This window comes from Trichosurus vulpecula, chromosome 3 (assembly GCF_011100635.1).
Source record: "Trichosurus vulpecula isolate mTriVul1 chromosome 3, mTriVul1.pri, whole genome shotgun sequence".
NCBI classification, from domain to species: Eukaryota; Metazoa; Chordata; class Mammalia; order Diprotodontia; family Phalangeridae; genus Trichosurus; species Trichosurus vulpecula.
Window position 1 is genome coordinate 397628939 of NC_050575.1, and position 15929 is coordinate 397644867.

A 15929-nucleotide genomic window follows, 5' to 3' on the forward strand; every position below is an offset into this window, starting at 1 on the left:
TTTTTAATAGCTTTAAAGGCATATTTTCCATGTGAGAGTGCTGTTGTAATATAGTTGGTGCTCAGTGTAACTTCTTGGTTTTTAAATTAGCCTGATTTGCTACAATGACTAATGTATATTTTCCATCTTTCAGACACAGGCTGGTGAAGGCAGGGTATATAAGTGCCTCTTTAACCACAAATTTGAAGAATCAATGAGTGAAAAGGTGAGCATGGCTCTGAAATAAGTAGATCTTTCCTAGTCTATCTCAAGGGCCTTTCCCCAGTTTCACACACTCTGCAGCCTTCTTTTTTCACAAAACTTTCTCTCTTAAACTCATTTACCACAACATGTAAATAACTAGGGAGACATAGTTTTCCCATGGGAATTCTATTTTAAGTAGCCAAAACCCCTATTTGGGCTTTAACATAAAGGAATGAATGAGTAATTGTGCCATTAGAAAAAACAGTACTAAGGAAGTGTCACGGACCTTGGAATGAGAGGACTTACATACAAATCCCATTCCTGACCGCTCTCTGTGTAAGCTCCCTAATTTGAAGTGTCCTTGCTTGTAAAAGTGAGAAAGCTGGACTCTGACCTCTAACAGCCTTTCCCAGTCTTGATACATGATCTTAGGTGTTGTAGGTATCAACCAGGCGATAGGACGGTATGTGATTTTGTGGGGAGAGGTTGGTGGATGGCTTTCCTTAGTGCTAGTGTAATTAGTACAGAATCATACCATATAAGACATTTATTTGCTCATGAAGCCAGTTCTCCACCTATTCCTAGATCATTGTCCATTATTTCCAGAAGGTTTGGGCTTAGAAAATCAGGTAGACCAAGAGAACATTGTCTATAGTAACAGAACTATTCTCTTAAGAACAACTCTGAGCAAAGAAGTCATTTTGACTATTATAAATACCCAAATTAACTACAAAAGACATGAAGATGCTATCTGCATCCAGAGAAAGAACTGATTAATAGAAGTATGTATAGAATGACTTCACACACACACACATACACATTTGTGTCTAATGGTAGCCATCTCTAGGGTTGGGGGTAGGAAGAAAAAAATTTCATGATAACTTTATTATATATTTAAAAGAAATAGCAAGTTGTACATAATAGATTTGCAGTTTCATGTACAATCATCTTTTTTTTATTATACTATGTTATGGAAATACTTGTTTTATTCCATAAATTAAAAATAAAATAATTTTTAAAAAACGATAAAATCAGGTAGTACTACATGTATACACTTTAGCAATCGTCCCAATATATATTCACACTACTCCTCTTTGGTTTTTGTTCCTGCTCTGAATATTCATCAGAAATATTTTGTAATTTTGAAAATATCATTCTCTCAGCTCATTAACATTGTTGTACTTCTTAGGAAGTGATTAACGATATTAGTTTTGTGTATCCTTGTACTGTCAAATCTTTTTAAAGATATAAAACTCCATTTAATGAGAATTCATATGATGAAACTTTCAGATAGTTATGCCAGTTGCCATTTTGATTCTGATAAGATTAGTGGTAAAGTCATTATGAATGGGTAAAGATGACTTTGTGACATCTCTTAGAGGTCCTTGTATCTATGGCTGCTGCTCCTACGATACCAAAACCAATTTGCATTCTTCCCCTAATTCATGTACAAAAGTTTATGCCCTCCCATTTTCATTGAACTTTAACCAAATTTGAAAGTAGCTTTTCTGTCAACAGTCTCAGCTGATGGAACATCTGATGTTCCTAGCCATGGATTTGCTTGTTTTAGAGAATACCTGTGAACAGCAGAGTAGTGTGTGTGTGTGTCCTTAAACCTCTTTCTGTTTTCTCCTCCTCTTTCTCTCTCCCTCTTTTTTTCAGTGTCGGGAGGCATTGACAACTCGACAAAAGCTGATTGCCCAGGATTACAAAGTCAGTTATTCACTGGCAAAATCTTGCAAGAGTGATCTGAAGAAATATCGCTGTAATGTGGAAAACCTTCCCCGGTCCAGGGAAGCTAGGCTCTCCTATCTTCTGATGTGTCTGGAGTCTGCTGTACATAGAGGTAGGCAATCATAATTTTTTCTCCATTTTGTCTCTGTCTCTCCTATTTGCAAGGAAAAGCATTAACATTGAGAAGGAAGATCTCCTCTGCCAGATATAAACGTAGTAGTCTGACAGCTTGGTTCTGATCTTAGAGACCATGGTATTTCTTTTCATTCCTATTGATTTAGGATCTCAGGGAACTAGAAATTACTGACATTGAAATGAAAAGTTTGCCTTGTTTCAGCTGCATTTAAAGTCCTTTTAGATCAGTGATTCCTAATCTTGGTTTTTGCTACACCTTAATGGTTTCCCTTAGTTTTAAATTTTTCAAAGCCAATTTAGTTTTACTTCACTTTTAATTTAAGGACTTTATGACCCTTTTGCTGCAGCTGCAACATATTTTCAATGACAACTTAAGCACAAGTTTAGTTATCAACAGATATCATTGAGGAAATGTATGATCAGAAAAGAAAGGGGCGAGTAGTCATGTGGGGAGATCACAGAATACCAGATGGAGAGGCCTTAGGGTTCCACTGGTACCTACAGAAAATGTCATATGGGTTAGATTAAAGATTTGTAAATAGGGGTTGGTGAACTTTTTAAAAAATATCTTGATGACTGTATTTCAATATAATTGGTCTCATTGCAATCCTGTGTATTTTATTTTATGCTCTGAAATCATTGTTCTGAGAAGAGGTCTATTAGCTTCATAGACAGCTGTAGGGGTCCGTGACAAAAAAAAAAAAGGTGAAGGGTCCTTAACCTAGAGGAAGGGTAGGTTTTCTGTGGAAACGTGGTGGAAAAACATGAATCTAGCCATACAAGATCTAGAAAATGCACTAGGCCAAAGCCTGATGGGAAAATTCAAGAAAGTCATAGTTTGTCATTTTTCAAATTCGGGTTGGCTTAGAGAGATCCATAGACATTGGCCAAAAGCTTGCTGAAGTACAAGGAGCATTCTCGAACTCAGGCAGGGCCTGTGCACCAGAACATGAGGAAGCTCTGAATCCCCAGGAGCATGCTTAAGTGCAGGGTGAAAGAACAGGTGGCAGCTGGCAGTTTTGTCACCTGCTACCCAGATTTCAGCCACAGATGGAGAAGAGCACCTCTTCCTAGGGTCAGTCCAGGGTAAAAAGCACCCAGGACTGGGGCTGTGTGCCAAGAGAGGAGTAGAACTTCCTCACTGGGTGATAGTGACTGAGTCCAGTAACAGTCTCCTATTTCCTATTGCCCAGACTCAAACCCAGAAATGTGCAGAATTCAGACTGCGGGACAGCAGTCAGACTTACTTTAGCTCAGACAACTTTGGGACTACTAATGGCTTACAGATCCCCAGCCTGAGCTGGTGCTGAGAACTGTAATAATATAGCACTCAATGTGCTAAGAAAGCAGCAGTAATTCCAGACTAGACTTTCCTTCCAGAAGTGTGCAGAATCTTATCTTAACATAAAGTCCAAATTCAGGAAGTTTGCTAGAAGAATGAGGGGAGGGAGAGAATCCACCATGAAAAGTTCTTATGGTGACAATACACAAACCCAGAAAAAGAGAATTAACTCCAGAACATCTACAGGCAAAACTCAGAGGAAGACACTGACAAGATGAATTTCATGAGGAGCTTCCCATCACCAAGCAAGGGCCTGGGTGTCAACATACTTTATATTGCCTGGAGCTGCCTGTCTTGGTTACATGGCTCAGGATTGGCATTCTCCCTGGACTGTCCAGACATGAGTTTATGTGCTGCTTCCAGGCACCTGAAGACCATTCCTAAGAACGCTAGTATGTTACAGTGAATACTCATTTTGGAAAGAAAGGACCAAAAGAAACTACATCTCTAAAGGCTGTGGTGATAACAAGGATGAAGATACTGAACCCCTTGCTGAGACCACATTTTACCAAGTGATATATAGGCAGTGTAAGCATTGTTTGATGTAGTGTGTGAATGGCAGCTTTGCATGCATGAGAATGAAGATTCAAATTGTTATTAGAGAGAAGACTATGATGTTGAAGCACATGAACAAGGGTAAAGAGACACCTGTGAAGAAAGATTGTCTCATTTAACTGCAGAAGGACCAACAATGTTGGAATGCTCGTTTGGAGATAACGTGGCTGGAGTGCAGACAGAAGACTCAAGAAGGGATTTTCGGGATGGGGTAGACAGCACACCAAATACTGATGGCTTGATGTAGATGTTGATCACTGTTAGTAAAGGAGGCAACTTGGTTCTCTTTCCATGTTTGGGAGGTGGGAGAAGTGCTTTTATCGTTTCTCAAAAAATGGTGGGAATCAGTTCTTTCTCCAGAGAGATCTACACTTTAGCCATATCAGTCACCACCATTAGTAGAAGTTTATAGTCTTAAAAAAAAAGTTTCTAGTCTTTATAAATAGAAGAAGATGGATTCACCTTGGTCTATAATCTCTGCCCCCAGACACCAGGGTCACAGAGAATCTCCAGTTATGGAAAGATGTGAGGGTAAGAGGATATACATCCCAAAATATGCCTTTTGTGTATAACTGAAGAGGCAGCATTTATTCCTTCAGTCTTGCCTCTCTGCTCTGTTTTCTTGTATTCAGGATTAATCCATAGAGAATATCTTGAAAGAAATGCCTACATCTATGAGTACCCTAATTAACTATTCAGCGATGTCCCACTAACCTCCAGTTCTGACAAACTCTTGCTGTTTTCATTGTGCTCACTTAACCTTGAAAAGTGAATTTTTAAATTATAGATAATTATAATAAATTGGCTTCAAAAACCATACCATCTTAGGTTCCTGTAAAGATTTAGGGAAAATGACATGAAATCCTCAAAATACTGTGTGTGACAATTCTTTTATGCTATTGTGACGGCTACCTAAATAAACCTAGGTTTTATGTGTGGTTTTTTAAATCTCATACTATACTATAAACTGTACTATAAAGCAGTAATCATTAAAATGATTTGTCATTGGTTAAAAAGTAGGTCCATCAGTGGAACAGATAGGTTCATAACAAACGGAAGCATTAAAGGTCATATCATAAGAAAAACAGTGGAGGAAGGAAGAAAATACTTTTTAACTTTGGATAGGGGAAAAGCTCATGACTGATCAAGAGATAGAGATCACAGATGATAAAGGGAATAATTTTAATTATATAAAATTAAAAAGTTTTTGCACAAACAAATTTAATGCTGTTAAAAGTAGAGGGAAGCAGGTTACTGGAAAATAAATATTTGCTGTAAGTTTCTCTGATAAAGACCTCATTCTTTATAAGAGTATAATGCAGGATATCAGCAGGGAGTTTTCAAAAGAAGAAATCTAAGCTATCAACAACCATATGAAAAAATATTCCATACCACTAATAGAAAAATGCTGATTAAAGCAGCTCTAAGGTTTTAGCTCACACTCATTAGATGAGCAAAGATAGTAGAAGAAAATCATATGTTGGAGGAGTTATGGACAAACAGGCACATTGATGCAGTGTTTTGTGGAGGTGTGAATTGGTCTTTCTATTCTGGAAAGCAATTAGGGACTATGCCTTAAAAGTCACTAAACTATACCGCTCTGACCCAACAATAACTACGAGGTCTGTCTCTCCCTAGAGAGCACAAAAAAAAAAAGAGGAAAAGGATTTACGTATACAAAAATAAATATAGCAATTCTTTTTATAGTAGCCCCAAACTAGAAACTAAAGGGGTACCCACCTATCAGTGAATGGCTAAACAAATTGCAATACATTAAGATTATTGAAATATTATTACTTTCTATTATTGTCTTTCTCTTTATTAATTTCAACAAAAATCTTCATTCTTTTTCTCCCATCTACCTCATTGAGAAAGAGAAACAAAAAACAACCCTGTTATAAACATGTATAATCAAGCAAAACAAATTCACACATTGGCCACGTCTCACAAAGATGTGTCTCAGTGCACTTGCACTCTGAACCTATTACCTGACTTTCATCATGTGCCCTCTGGCATTGTGGTTAGTCATTGTGTTGTTGGTCAGAATTGCTAAGAATTTTAAAGATGTTTGCCTCTTCAGTATTGTTGTCACTGTATAAATTGTTTGCCTGGCTCTGCTCCCTCACTCTATATCAGTAAATACAAGTCTTCCCAGGTTTCTCCCCAAATCATTTCTCATAGCACAATAGTATCCCATCTCATTTATTCAAAGGGTGTTTAAGGCTTCATCCCCTACCCCCACCACTAGCAAAAAAAAAAAAAAAGAAAAGAAAAAAAGGTGGTGGTGCTGATGAAAGGACAAAGTAGAGTCAGGATAGGATAACAAAGAAAACGAAACAAAGATCATTGAGGGCCCTCCCTTGGTTTGTTTATTTTTTTGTTTTGTTTTGTGGAAGAGAAAGAAGAAAATTCAGAAAGAAGCACAGAAAAGGAGGATAACTTTGAAAACTATGAGTTGAAGTTCTTATATGCTTAAAAATATAAGTATCTGCAATTTGGTATACAATTTTCTTTCCCTGTTCTACTATGTTTATAGAAATAGGTGGAAAAGGAACATCATCTTTTCCCTTTAGTACTGTGTTATCTAGAGGGGAGGAGAGAAGAAATAATATCAAAACCCACAGAACAGTATCCAGAAACATTTAGTGCTAGACAGAATAGTATATAGATTAAGTACCACAGTTGAAAAGATGACTAAAGACCGAAGTAGTCTTAAGGCTTCATGGTGAAAATCAAGTCTGACTCTGCAGTGTAGTATGCCTCTTCTGTTAGTACTTGGCCATCCTTTATGATCATTATGGCAAATGATATCAATTTGGTTGCCATTTTTGCTCCAGTTTTTACCTCTAATGACAAAGCATTCACAATGTTACTTCAAAGGTTTGCAGTCAATCTAAGACAGGATTGGGGAACCTGCAGCCTCAAGGCCATATGTGGCCCCTGACGTTCTCAAATGCAGCCCTTTGACTGAATCCGAACTTTACAGAACAAATCCCCTTAATTAAAGGACTTGTTCTGCAGAACTTGGAATCAGGCAAAAGGCCTCATCCAAGCCCCTAGAAGGCCACATGTGGCCTCAAGGCCTCATGTTCCCCAGCCCTGAAAGACAGTGCTCTTATATCACATTTAGCAGCTGAATTCTGACTTTCTTTTGTGCTCCTAAGTCTTGAAGTCAAAGTTTTAAATCTTAATGGTAGCTGTAACTTATGTGTCCTGAATATAGAAAATTTGTACTTCTAATGTGATTCACCTTCCTTAACACTGTGACTTATCTTTCTCTGGTATGTGGTTTAGGTCGACAGGTAAGCAGTGAGTGCCAGGGAGAAATGTTGGATTACCGACGCATGTTGATGGAAGACTTTTCTTTGAGCCCTGAGATTATCTTGAGCTGTCGAGGGGAAATTGAACACCACTGCTCTGGACTACACCGAAAAGGGCGGACTCTGCACTGTCTGATGAAAGTAGTTCGTGGAGAAAAGGGAAACGTTGGAATGAATTGCCAGCAAGCGGTAAGTAATCAGTCTGTCATTTTAGTGTTACATTTCAGCATCTGAAGAACTCCTTCCTGACCCTGACCCAGTATGCACCCTTTATAGAGTATCTATGACAACTCATTGATGTGCACTTGATTCTAAGTGTCAAGTTCATTAGGACTGTTTCTCAAGGCAAACATCATTAAGATCATGAAACTTGCAATGGAGCAGTTGTTGGCGTTCATAATCGGTAGTTGCCATTTTTACTTAAAGATACAGATGAAAAATATTTTTTGCAATTGTTTTACAGGAAAAGCGTAATTTCCTGTGTTTGACATCTTTAAAAACCAATCATCAAAGCCAGACCAGCTTCTCATAAATTGGAAGAGGTCCTCAAACTTAAGAGAATTTGGTCTGTATTAATGGTTTTATTGGATGATTTCCTTGAGTCTGAAAGGTTTAGAACAGACAATAGAGGGAACTAATAGTTTTTAGGAGTTGTTTCCATTGTTGATATGTAGAGCTGCTATCTCGTTTGGTTTCTCAAAACCCCATCTTTACTGTTAGAAGAAACCAGCTATGCAAGAGAGAATGAAAACATACCCACCCATTAATATTTCTTGCTAGCCCTTTGCCTCTCCCTGTTCCAAGGTACTTGGAGTATTTTGATATTTTCTAAACACCAAAATTATTCTCAGCATTCTTTAGGTGGGAATATTAACAAATCATTATTCATCTTGGATTTGTAGGTAGGTGAGTGATTATAAGACTGGTAAATAATCTATAATTTAGATTGGCAAATATTAAGGTCTTTTATATATAACTCACTTGTGTTATCTCTGTGGCCTACATGTTTTTGCTTTTCACCAGATAAAGTCTTTTTTTAAAAAGCATTTTGGGGTAACAGCATCCTTGGGTACCCTGCATGTGAATTAATTTTTCATTATTAGAACCTTAAATTCAAAGCACAGAGTTTAACTAAATATTCTAACCTTACTTTTCAAGAAAATATTAGAAAATTTTAATCAGTTCTTTATTTTGAAAATGACATTTTTATTAAAATTCGGATGTTACTTTGCTTTTATTTCTGAGCCGTAAACAGAATTTTACGACCTATTCTACTGCGCTGATATAGAATAAAATTGTATACTGCATCTTTTTATCTCCTCCCCTTAAAAGTAACGTGCTAAATTGGTCTGTGACATCAAGTACTGTAGAAAATTGGTCTCCTTAGTAAGACAGAAATTGGAAAAATAGGAGACAGTTATAACCTGTTCTCCCAAAATGCCAAGTCAGACTTATCAGGAAGGTTCTTAGATGTCTCTGGTCTGAATTTTTCATTATTTCTCACCCTGGTAGCCTTGGAACTGTGGTCAGCTTTTGTGTGCACAAATTAAAAATAATGAGTATTTTAAAAATTAGTTAAAAATAAACCAAGAAACATCCAGTGTCTGTACATTCACCCCCAATGTAATAAGGACCAAGAAGAAGAAAAGATTTGGTTTTAGCTATCTTTGAAGGCTGAGCAAATGTGAAGCCTTGCTTCTTTTTAGTATTAAGATACATGGGATAATGGATTGTAAAGTGGGTGAATTGGCTGTAGTAAGAATCTAATTATTTTCCATACCTGTGAAGAAATGCTGCTGTTCCTCATTAGGAAATTCAGCTTTTTGAAAGAGATTGTGACTCAGCTTCAAAAATAATCCCACTAGATATTTGTAATAGAAATGCTTTCCAGGGGCAGCTAGGTGGCGCAGTGAGTAGAGCACTGGCCCTGGAGTCAGGAGGACCTGAGTTCAGATGTGGCCTCAGATACTTGACATATGTACTAGCTGTGTGACCTTGGGCAAGTCACTTAACTCCAATTGCCCTGCCTTCCCCCTTGCAAAAAAAAAAAAAAGAAATGCTTTCCAAATAGAGTGGCAGGAACTTTAAAATCCTTAGATGGCAACAGTAGTCAGTCCCTCAAACTGGTAGCCCAACCCTCTGCTTCTCCCCAAGTATAATTGTGATCGCTTCAAGCCTTGTTGACAGTGAGTGAAGAAATTAAAGAGCAGTGGTGCATTTGGAAACCACCAGTCATATTTGAGACTAGCCAGGTGGGAAAGCAATGCATGCCCCTTAACTTCAACATTGCTTACCTGTTGAAGAGTAGTGAGTCAACAAAAGGAGCTTTCCTTGCCCTTTCCCTTTCTCTCTGCTCCATTATCAAACCTTCATCAAGTGTAGGGAGCTGTGTAGAAATGGTTCGTTTAGGATTGTCTATTTCTCCCTTCCTTGCTTCTTAGAGATTTCCTTCCTTGGCAGAACCAGCTTCCATGTTAATTCGAAGCATCTGTCATCCATGTATACACCCATGTGGTTAACCATTAATTTTAGCTGTTTTCCATATAGTGAAGATGTGACTTAGTGACCTTCCGCTAACTGGTAAACTACAAAACATAAGGAAGATTAATATATCTTAATCTTATAATTTCCTGTTACACACTGACTTAGAATACATATTTAATCCTCTTGACTTCTAGCTCGGTCCATTTAGGCAAGGGCTCTCCAGAGCCAAAGAAAATGACTTCCTAATCTATTTTCTGTACTGAACACTCGAGGGCTTTGCCAGATTTCCCACATACATACTAGGAACGAGGGGTAGGTAAACAAGCCCTTAGCACTCACTCATTCCCAAGCCACTGTCATTAAAATTCCAAGCTGGGAGCAATAATCCTTTGAGTTTGCCTGGACTAGGGCATTTATTGTCATTCCCTGCAACTCAGAGCTTTTGTCAGTGGCGCATTCATCTTATCTGCCCTTACCTTTGACCATGGCTTGTCTGTTATTCACATGCGTTTAACAGGCAGCTTTTGTTGGAATTCTGGCATCCTGTGTGGACGTGAGACAAGCTACCTTAGGAAAAAAGGTATATTTTGTTACTCTAGAAAGGAAGAAAATAAGCATTTATTAAGCACCTACTGTGTGCTCGGCATTGCACTGAGCACTTTACAAATACGATGTCATTTAAATCCTCACAACGACCCTGAGAACTTTGTGCTATTATTATCCCCATTTTACAGATAGAGAAACTGAAGCAGACAGGCTAATGACTTTCCCAGGGTCACACAGCTAGTAAAGGTGCAAGGCTAGATTTGAACTCAGGTCTTCTTGACCCTGGGTGGAGCACTCTTATCTACCGGACCAACGAGCTGACGGACGTTATGGATAAAAAGCTAGAACTGTCTAACAAATTCTTTGTAACCCTGTGTAACTTACTTAAGCTCCAGTGTTCCAGACAATTCTCCAAAACTGCTCTGGTTCTGACCTCTGACTAATAGTACTTGAAGACAATTATCATGTCCCCCTTTGGTCTTCTTCAGGATAACCAGGCCTAGTTCCTTCAGCTAAGATGCCTGTGGGCTGAAGGCCCTTCACTGTCCTGGCTGCCTTCCTCAGGACCCTTCTGAAAACCTGGTCCCCAGAACTGGGCACAGTGCTCTGAGAGAGGCCTGACAAGACACAATCCCTCCTGCCTCCTAAAAGCCACTGCCCTTCTCAGTGCAGTGCATAACTGTGTTAGCTTTCTCAGCTGATGTGTCACTGCACTGAGAGTCACAGCTTAGATTCCACCTCCAACCACAAGTGTTCCACGTCCTTAGTCAGAAGCTCTGAAATTCCTCATTACACTGCTAATTCATTGAGCTTGGGGTCCAACAAAACTCCCAGATCTTTTTCAGAACAATTATATACCCATGTCTGCCTCATCTTATTCTTGTAAAGTTTAATGATTCGTTTATCCCTATTGAGTTTCATTGTGTTAGATTCAGGCCCACGGTCTCACCTGTCAAGGTCCCTTTGGATCCTGATTTTGATTTTCTCCTGTATTAGCCCTCTCTCTTAGCGTTATGTCTTTTGTAGAATTGATAGTGTACAATGTTGATGTCATTGATAAAAATGCTAAACATCCCAAGGCCAAATACTTCTGTACTCCTCCAAACACCTCCTCTTACTTTGACTTTGATTCTGGCTTTTCAATCAGTTCTAAGTCTCTCTCTCTCTTTTTCCCTGGGGTACTATGAGAAGCTTTATCAAAAGCTTTGCTGAATCTAGGTAAACTACAGTCACAGAATTCCCCTCTGAGGCTGATTTGGTAATTTTATCAAAAAAGGAAATGACGTTAGCCTGGAATGACCTATTCTTTTTTCCTTTTTTTTTTTTATTCAGAACTTAGACATCCAATACAATGAGCATTTCCATTTATAATAGAACAGGAAAAAAAGAGATCTATACTGAAGCTGTGAATCGGTATTATATACAGATTCTTTTCTTTTTATATATGTAATAAATTTAACATGTAACTTTCAAAGCTCTCTTCTTCTGTTATTCCTCCTGGCCTTCCTTCTGTTCTCATCTGTACATTTTTTAAAAATGCTTCAATGACTCTTTCTTCTTTTTTGGCAACACTTCCTCTGTCCTTTCTTTCCTTTCCCACTCTTAGCATAAAAAGGTGGGGAAAAGAAAGATTTCTATTTTAAAACTACCCTTTTAACAAATATACTTAGTTAAGAAATTGATGGTCTCCAGACATGTATGGCATGACCTGTTCTTAATGAAGTTATGCTGGCATTTTGTATTCACTGCTTCTCTTTCTAGATGTTGACCATGTCTCTTTCTGTCTGTGTGTCTCCCTCTCCCATACCCTCTGCATTTCTCTTTCCAAACTCTCTTTCTAATTGTCAAGCATTTACTTATTTTTCTATCCCCCAAATCTTTCCCCTATCTAAAAATAAGTTTCTCATTTTGCGTATTAGTCCATCAGCGCTCTGTCAGGAAGTAGATATCATTCTTCATTGGGCCTCTAGAATCATGGTTCATCACTGCATTGATCAGCAATCTCTTTAATGATTCATTCAGAAATTTCCTAATAATTGAAATCAAGCTCACTGGCCTATGATTTGTGGGTATCTTTACTAGTTTCGAAAATCAGGATATTTGCCATTCAGTCTTGTGAAACCTCTTCCATTTCATGTATCACTGACAGTGGTTCAGCGATCACATGTGATCACATCTACTGTCAGACAGGTAGGAGAACCAAGATAGAAAAGTTTGGTGGAATACTAGAGAGGAGAGATTATAAGGGAGAAAGGAGTGATTGATAGTATCAGAGGATATAGAGACGTCAATAAGGATGATGTTTGAGAAAAAACTCTCAGACTTTTTCAAATAAGAGATCACTGGTAAAATTGAATAACCTGGGCAGAAGCCAGAATGTAGAGTCTGAATAAGAGAGTGAAGTAAGGGAAGATGTCCTTCCGAAGTTTAGCCAGGGAAGAGAGAGATAAGGAATGACAGCTAATGGGGATGGACAGATCTAGTGACGGTTGGGAGATATATCCCTGTTTCCTGGCTGCTGGAAAGCAGCCTACAGATTAGGGAGAGATTGGAGATAAAGGAGAGTGAGCATGACCGAGGGGGCAATCTGCTGGAGAAGATGAGATGAATCGGGGTCATTTGTTGATGTAAAAGTGTGTCCGGGAAGTCCATACTGGAATCTTGATTGGCATAGATTGGTTTTTAGTGAACCTCGAAGGAGAAGTAGTTACTTAGTGATGGTGGTAGAGGGCTCGGAAGTAGCAGTTTGGAGCAAGGAATATTCCATTTCCCCAGCTACTGACATTGAGTCTGGGATCTGATTGAAAGGGCAATCAAGGCCGGAAATGGTGGCCAGGGAAGCTGTGTTGTCATGTGGGAGCCAGATAGGTCTCAATGACTACAAGAAGGTGGAGGGAGCAAGAGAGGAAAAGGTTTAAGATGAAATCTGGTTTTGTTCTTGGGTCAGGCGTTCCAGAGAACCCATTGGAAGAGATGTGTAGCTTTCAAACAGACCGCTGGTGGAGGGGGTTGGGAATAAAAATGACAGCCTGGAGTTGCATTGAGGGATGAATTTGGAAAGTTATTTTTATAGGACTACCCCAATCTTATATTCATCTTCTGTTACCTGGTCTTGCTTCTGCCCTCTGTACATTTCTAAGTCGGGTTTGTAAGTTCTGTTTGTTAGCCGCATTCCTCTTTTCAGGCAAATTTTATTTTTTTCCTCCTCATTGTAATTGTTTCCCTTTGTGTTTGGAGAATTGTTTTTAAGCTTCTCCCGTCCCCCTCGGGCTGACTTCCCCCGAAGCATTTTAATCCATAGGATTCTGCCGAAATTTTATCTGAACCTTTTGAAATCTGGGTTTTTGTTTGCGTTGTTTTCTCACAAAATCTATACAGGTTTACCCTCCTCTGTCATAAGCTTTAGGCTGAAGTGGTCACTGCACCCCCACACCTCTGACGTTCCTATCATGCCCAGCAGCCAGTGAAAATCAGCCAAAATATATCCCTTCACCTTCTGAAGGATGCAGTGATCGATAAAGCAAATCAGGAAGTTATTAGCTACTCTGCTTTTGGCAGAGAAAAAGCTCTAGTAGATAGCTGTATAATCGAAGGTCCCCATCTTATTGCAGTTCTGCCTCTGTGCCGGACTTGTGATTTACTTCCCAAACTGCCTCCTCTCTTTCTTTTTTGTCCAGATGGTCAGTAATAAACTCTAATGACTAAATCATTTCTGTGTTTCCTTCTAATGACTACTCTCCAACATGCTTCCTCCCTCTGGTTCTTAGACTTCTCCATGAATATGCCTTCTTAATATGCAGTGCTACCCCGACCCACATCCATTCCTTTATAAAGCCCATGACCTGTTTCTTCAGAGTGTACTCTTTTTGTCCAGAGCCACCTTCCAGACATGGGTTTCATTGTACCAAGCCTCATTTGTAACTGGGAGGTCATTAGAACATCTGGTTCCTCTTGCTTTTTGTCTTAACATTAGTCATTTCTATTCCGACATTTGAAGCCATGAATTTTAATAGTTTCCTTCCTGTGAAGTTCAGGATACCTCAACCCCTTCTCCTTCATTGTAACCGTCTCTACAATATCTAGTTTGGAGGCTGGGCACAGGCAGCTTTCTCTAATAGGGGTATTCCTTCTCTGTCCAAGTAGCTAACATCCCTGTACTTAAAGGCTTAGCTGGAAGTGCCATTCTCAGATGCCTCCTTCCTAGCCAGCCCTTCACTTCCCAAATTAAAGCAAAGAAGCAAACACAACCTGTCCCCATCATGGTCTTCAGTCTCTTGCCCACAGCTTCACAACCATTGGCTATACCTTTTAACAGTGTCACCGGAAGTGAGTAGGGGTGATGTTTTGATGAGTCTCAGTAGGGTCTCTTATGTCATGGGTCCATGTCCAGTTAAGCCAGCAGACCTCTTTCATGTGATTACAAGGTCGGCCATGCCCAGGAGAAAGGAATCGCCAACTCCTGTCGCTACTCTCCCTGGATGATCCCTTATCACATCTGGGGCTCTGGAAGACGAGCAGCTTCTTTCTTGGTGCGTTCAATCCCCTCATCAGGAAGAGCCTGAAGTCTTTTTTTTTTTAAGGTCTAATCATAGAGCTGACCTTTTCCTTCTCTTTTTCTTCTGTGTGATTCTTTTCTATTCTTGGGCATCCTGACATTTGGGTCAAAGTCTCACCTTTTCTACCCCAGATCCCTTAAGTTGAAACCTTGCTTCTCTCTAACCTGAAATGTGGAGTGGTATTCTTCCAGTCTCTTCCCTTTCTCTAGTGGGGACCCAAAGCCTTAGAAAAATAGAAACGTTGCATACAGCAATGCAAGTCCTCGTACAGTTTCTTCTACTCTGCATCAGGTGAGATTTAATTGTTTGTAGTTCACACCTCATGAAGCCTTAAGTATTTGGTTACAACTGTTATAGCCAATTTCCACCTCTTAATAACTTGACAGCTCCACAACATCATTCCTTTTCCCCTACAGCCTTATGAACACTCTTGATCTGTTTCATCCATTTGTCCCATACACACCAATCAATCATCTCTCAGTTTATTTCTTATACATTTTCTCCACATTCCTTTTTTACCTTACCTTTTCCTTCCTGAATGTTCTACAAGTTCTCTCTCATCTTCTCTGATCCTTCATAATACTTTTTAATCCTTTTATTGTTCTCCTTAATTGTCCTTGATCCTGGTCTTCAAACGGGAAGTACAGTCTGTACCAGTATCTGGGCCTAGAAATAGTTCTTCACGTTTTCTTCAATTTCTCCCCAAATTTCTTCTCCAGAAATTCTACTTAGTACCTACCAAGTGAACCGGATTAATTGTTCTGAAATTCCCTCATCTGATCATTACCCATTGACTTTCCACTTCTCCCTCTGTTTTTTAAAAGCAAACCATGCTACTCATCCACACTCATGTCCAATTCCCTGACGTCTCAGCTCTCTCCCATTTCTCTGGCTGAACCACATGCCTGGAATGCTCTCTCATTTCCTGGCTTCCGTCGAGTTCTGTCTAAAATACTGTTTTCTAGAGGAAGCCTTTCCCAACCTCTCTTAATTTTAATACGTCCTGCTGTTAATTTTTTCCTATTTACCTTTTACATATTTGTGTTCTTATTGTTTCCTCCATTAAATTGTGAG

The 15929-nt window shown here is 39.1% G+C and overlaps 1 protein-coding gene across 1 annotated transcript in view; it reads left to right on the plus strand.

The window, feature by feature from the left end:
- Positions 1-15929, plus strand: part of GLG1 (golgi glycoprotein 1) — a 161232-nt gene that overhangs the window by 107031 nt on the left and 38272 nt on the right. The window contains exons 6-8 of the mRNA XM_036751092.1: positions 134-205; positions 1846-2029; positions 7244-7458. Coding sequence (XP_036606987.1) covers positions 134-205; positions 1846-2029; positions 7244-7458 — 471 coding nt within the window. The remainder of the gene's footprint in view (positions 1-133; positions 206-1845; positions 2030-7243; positions 7459-15929) is intronic.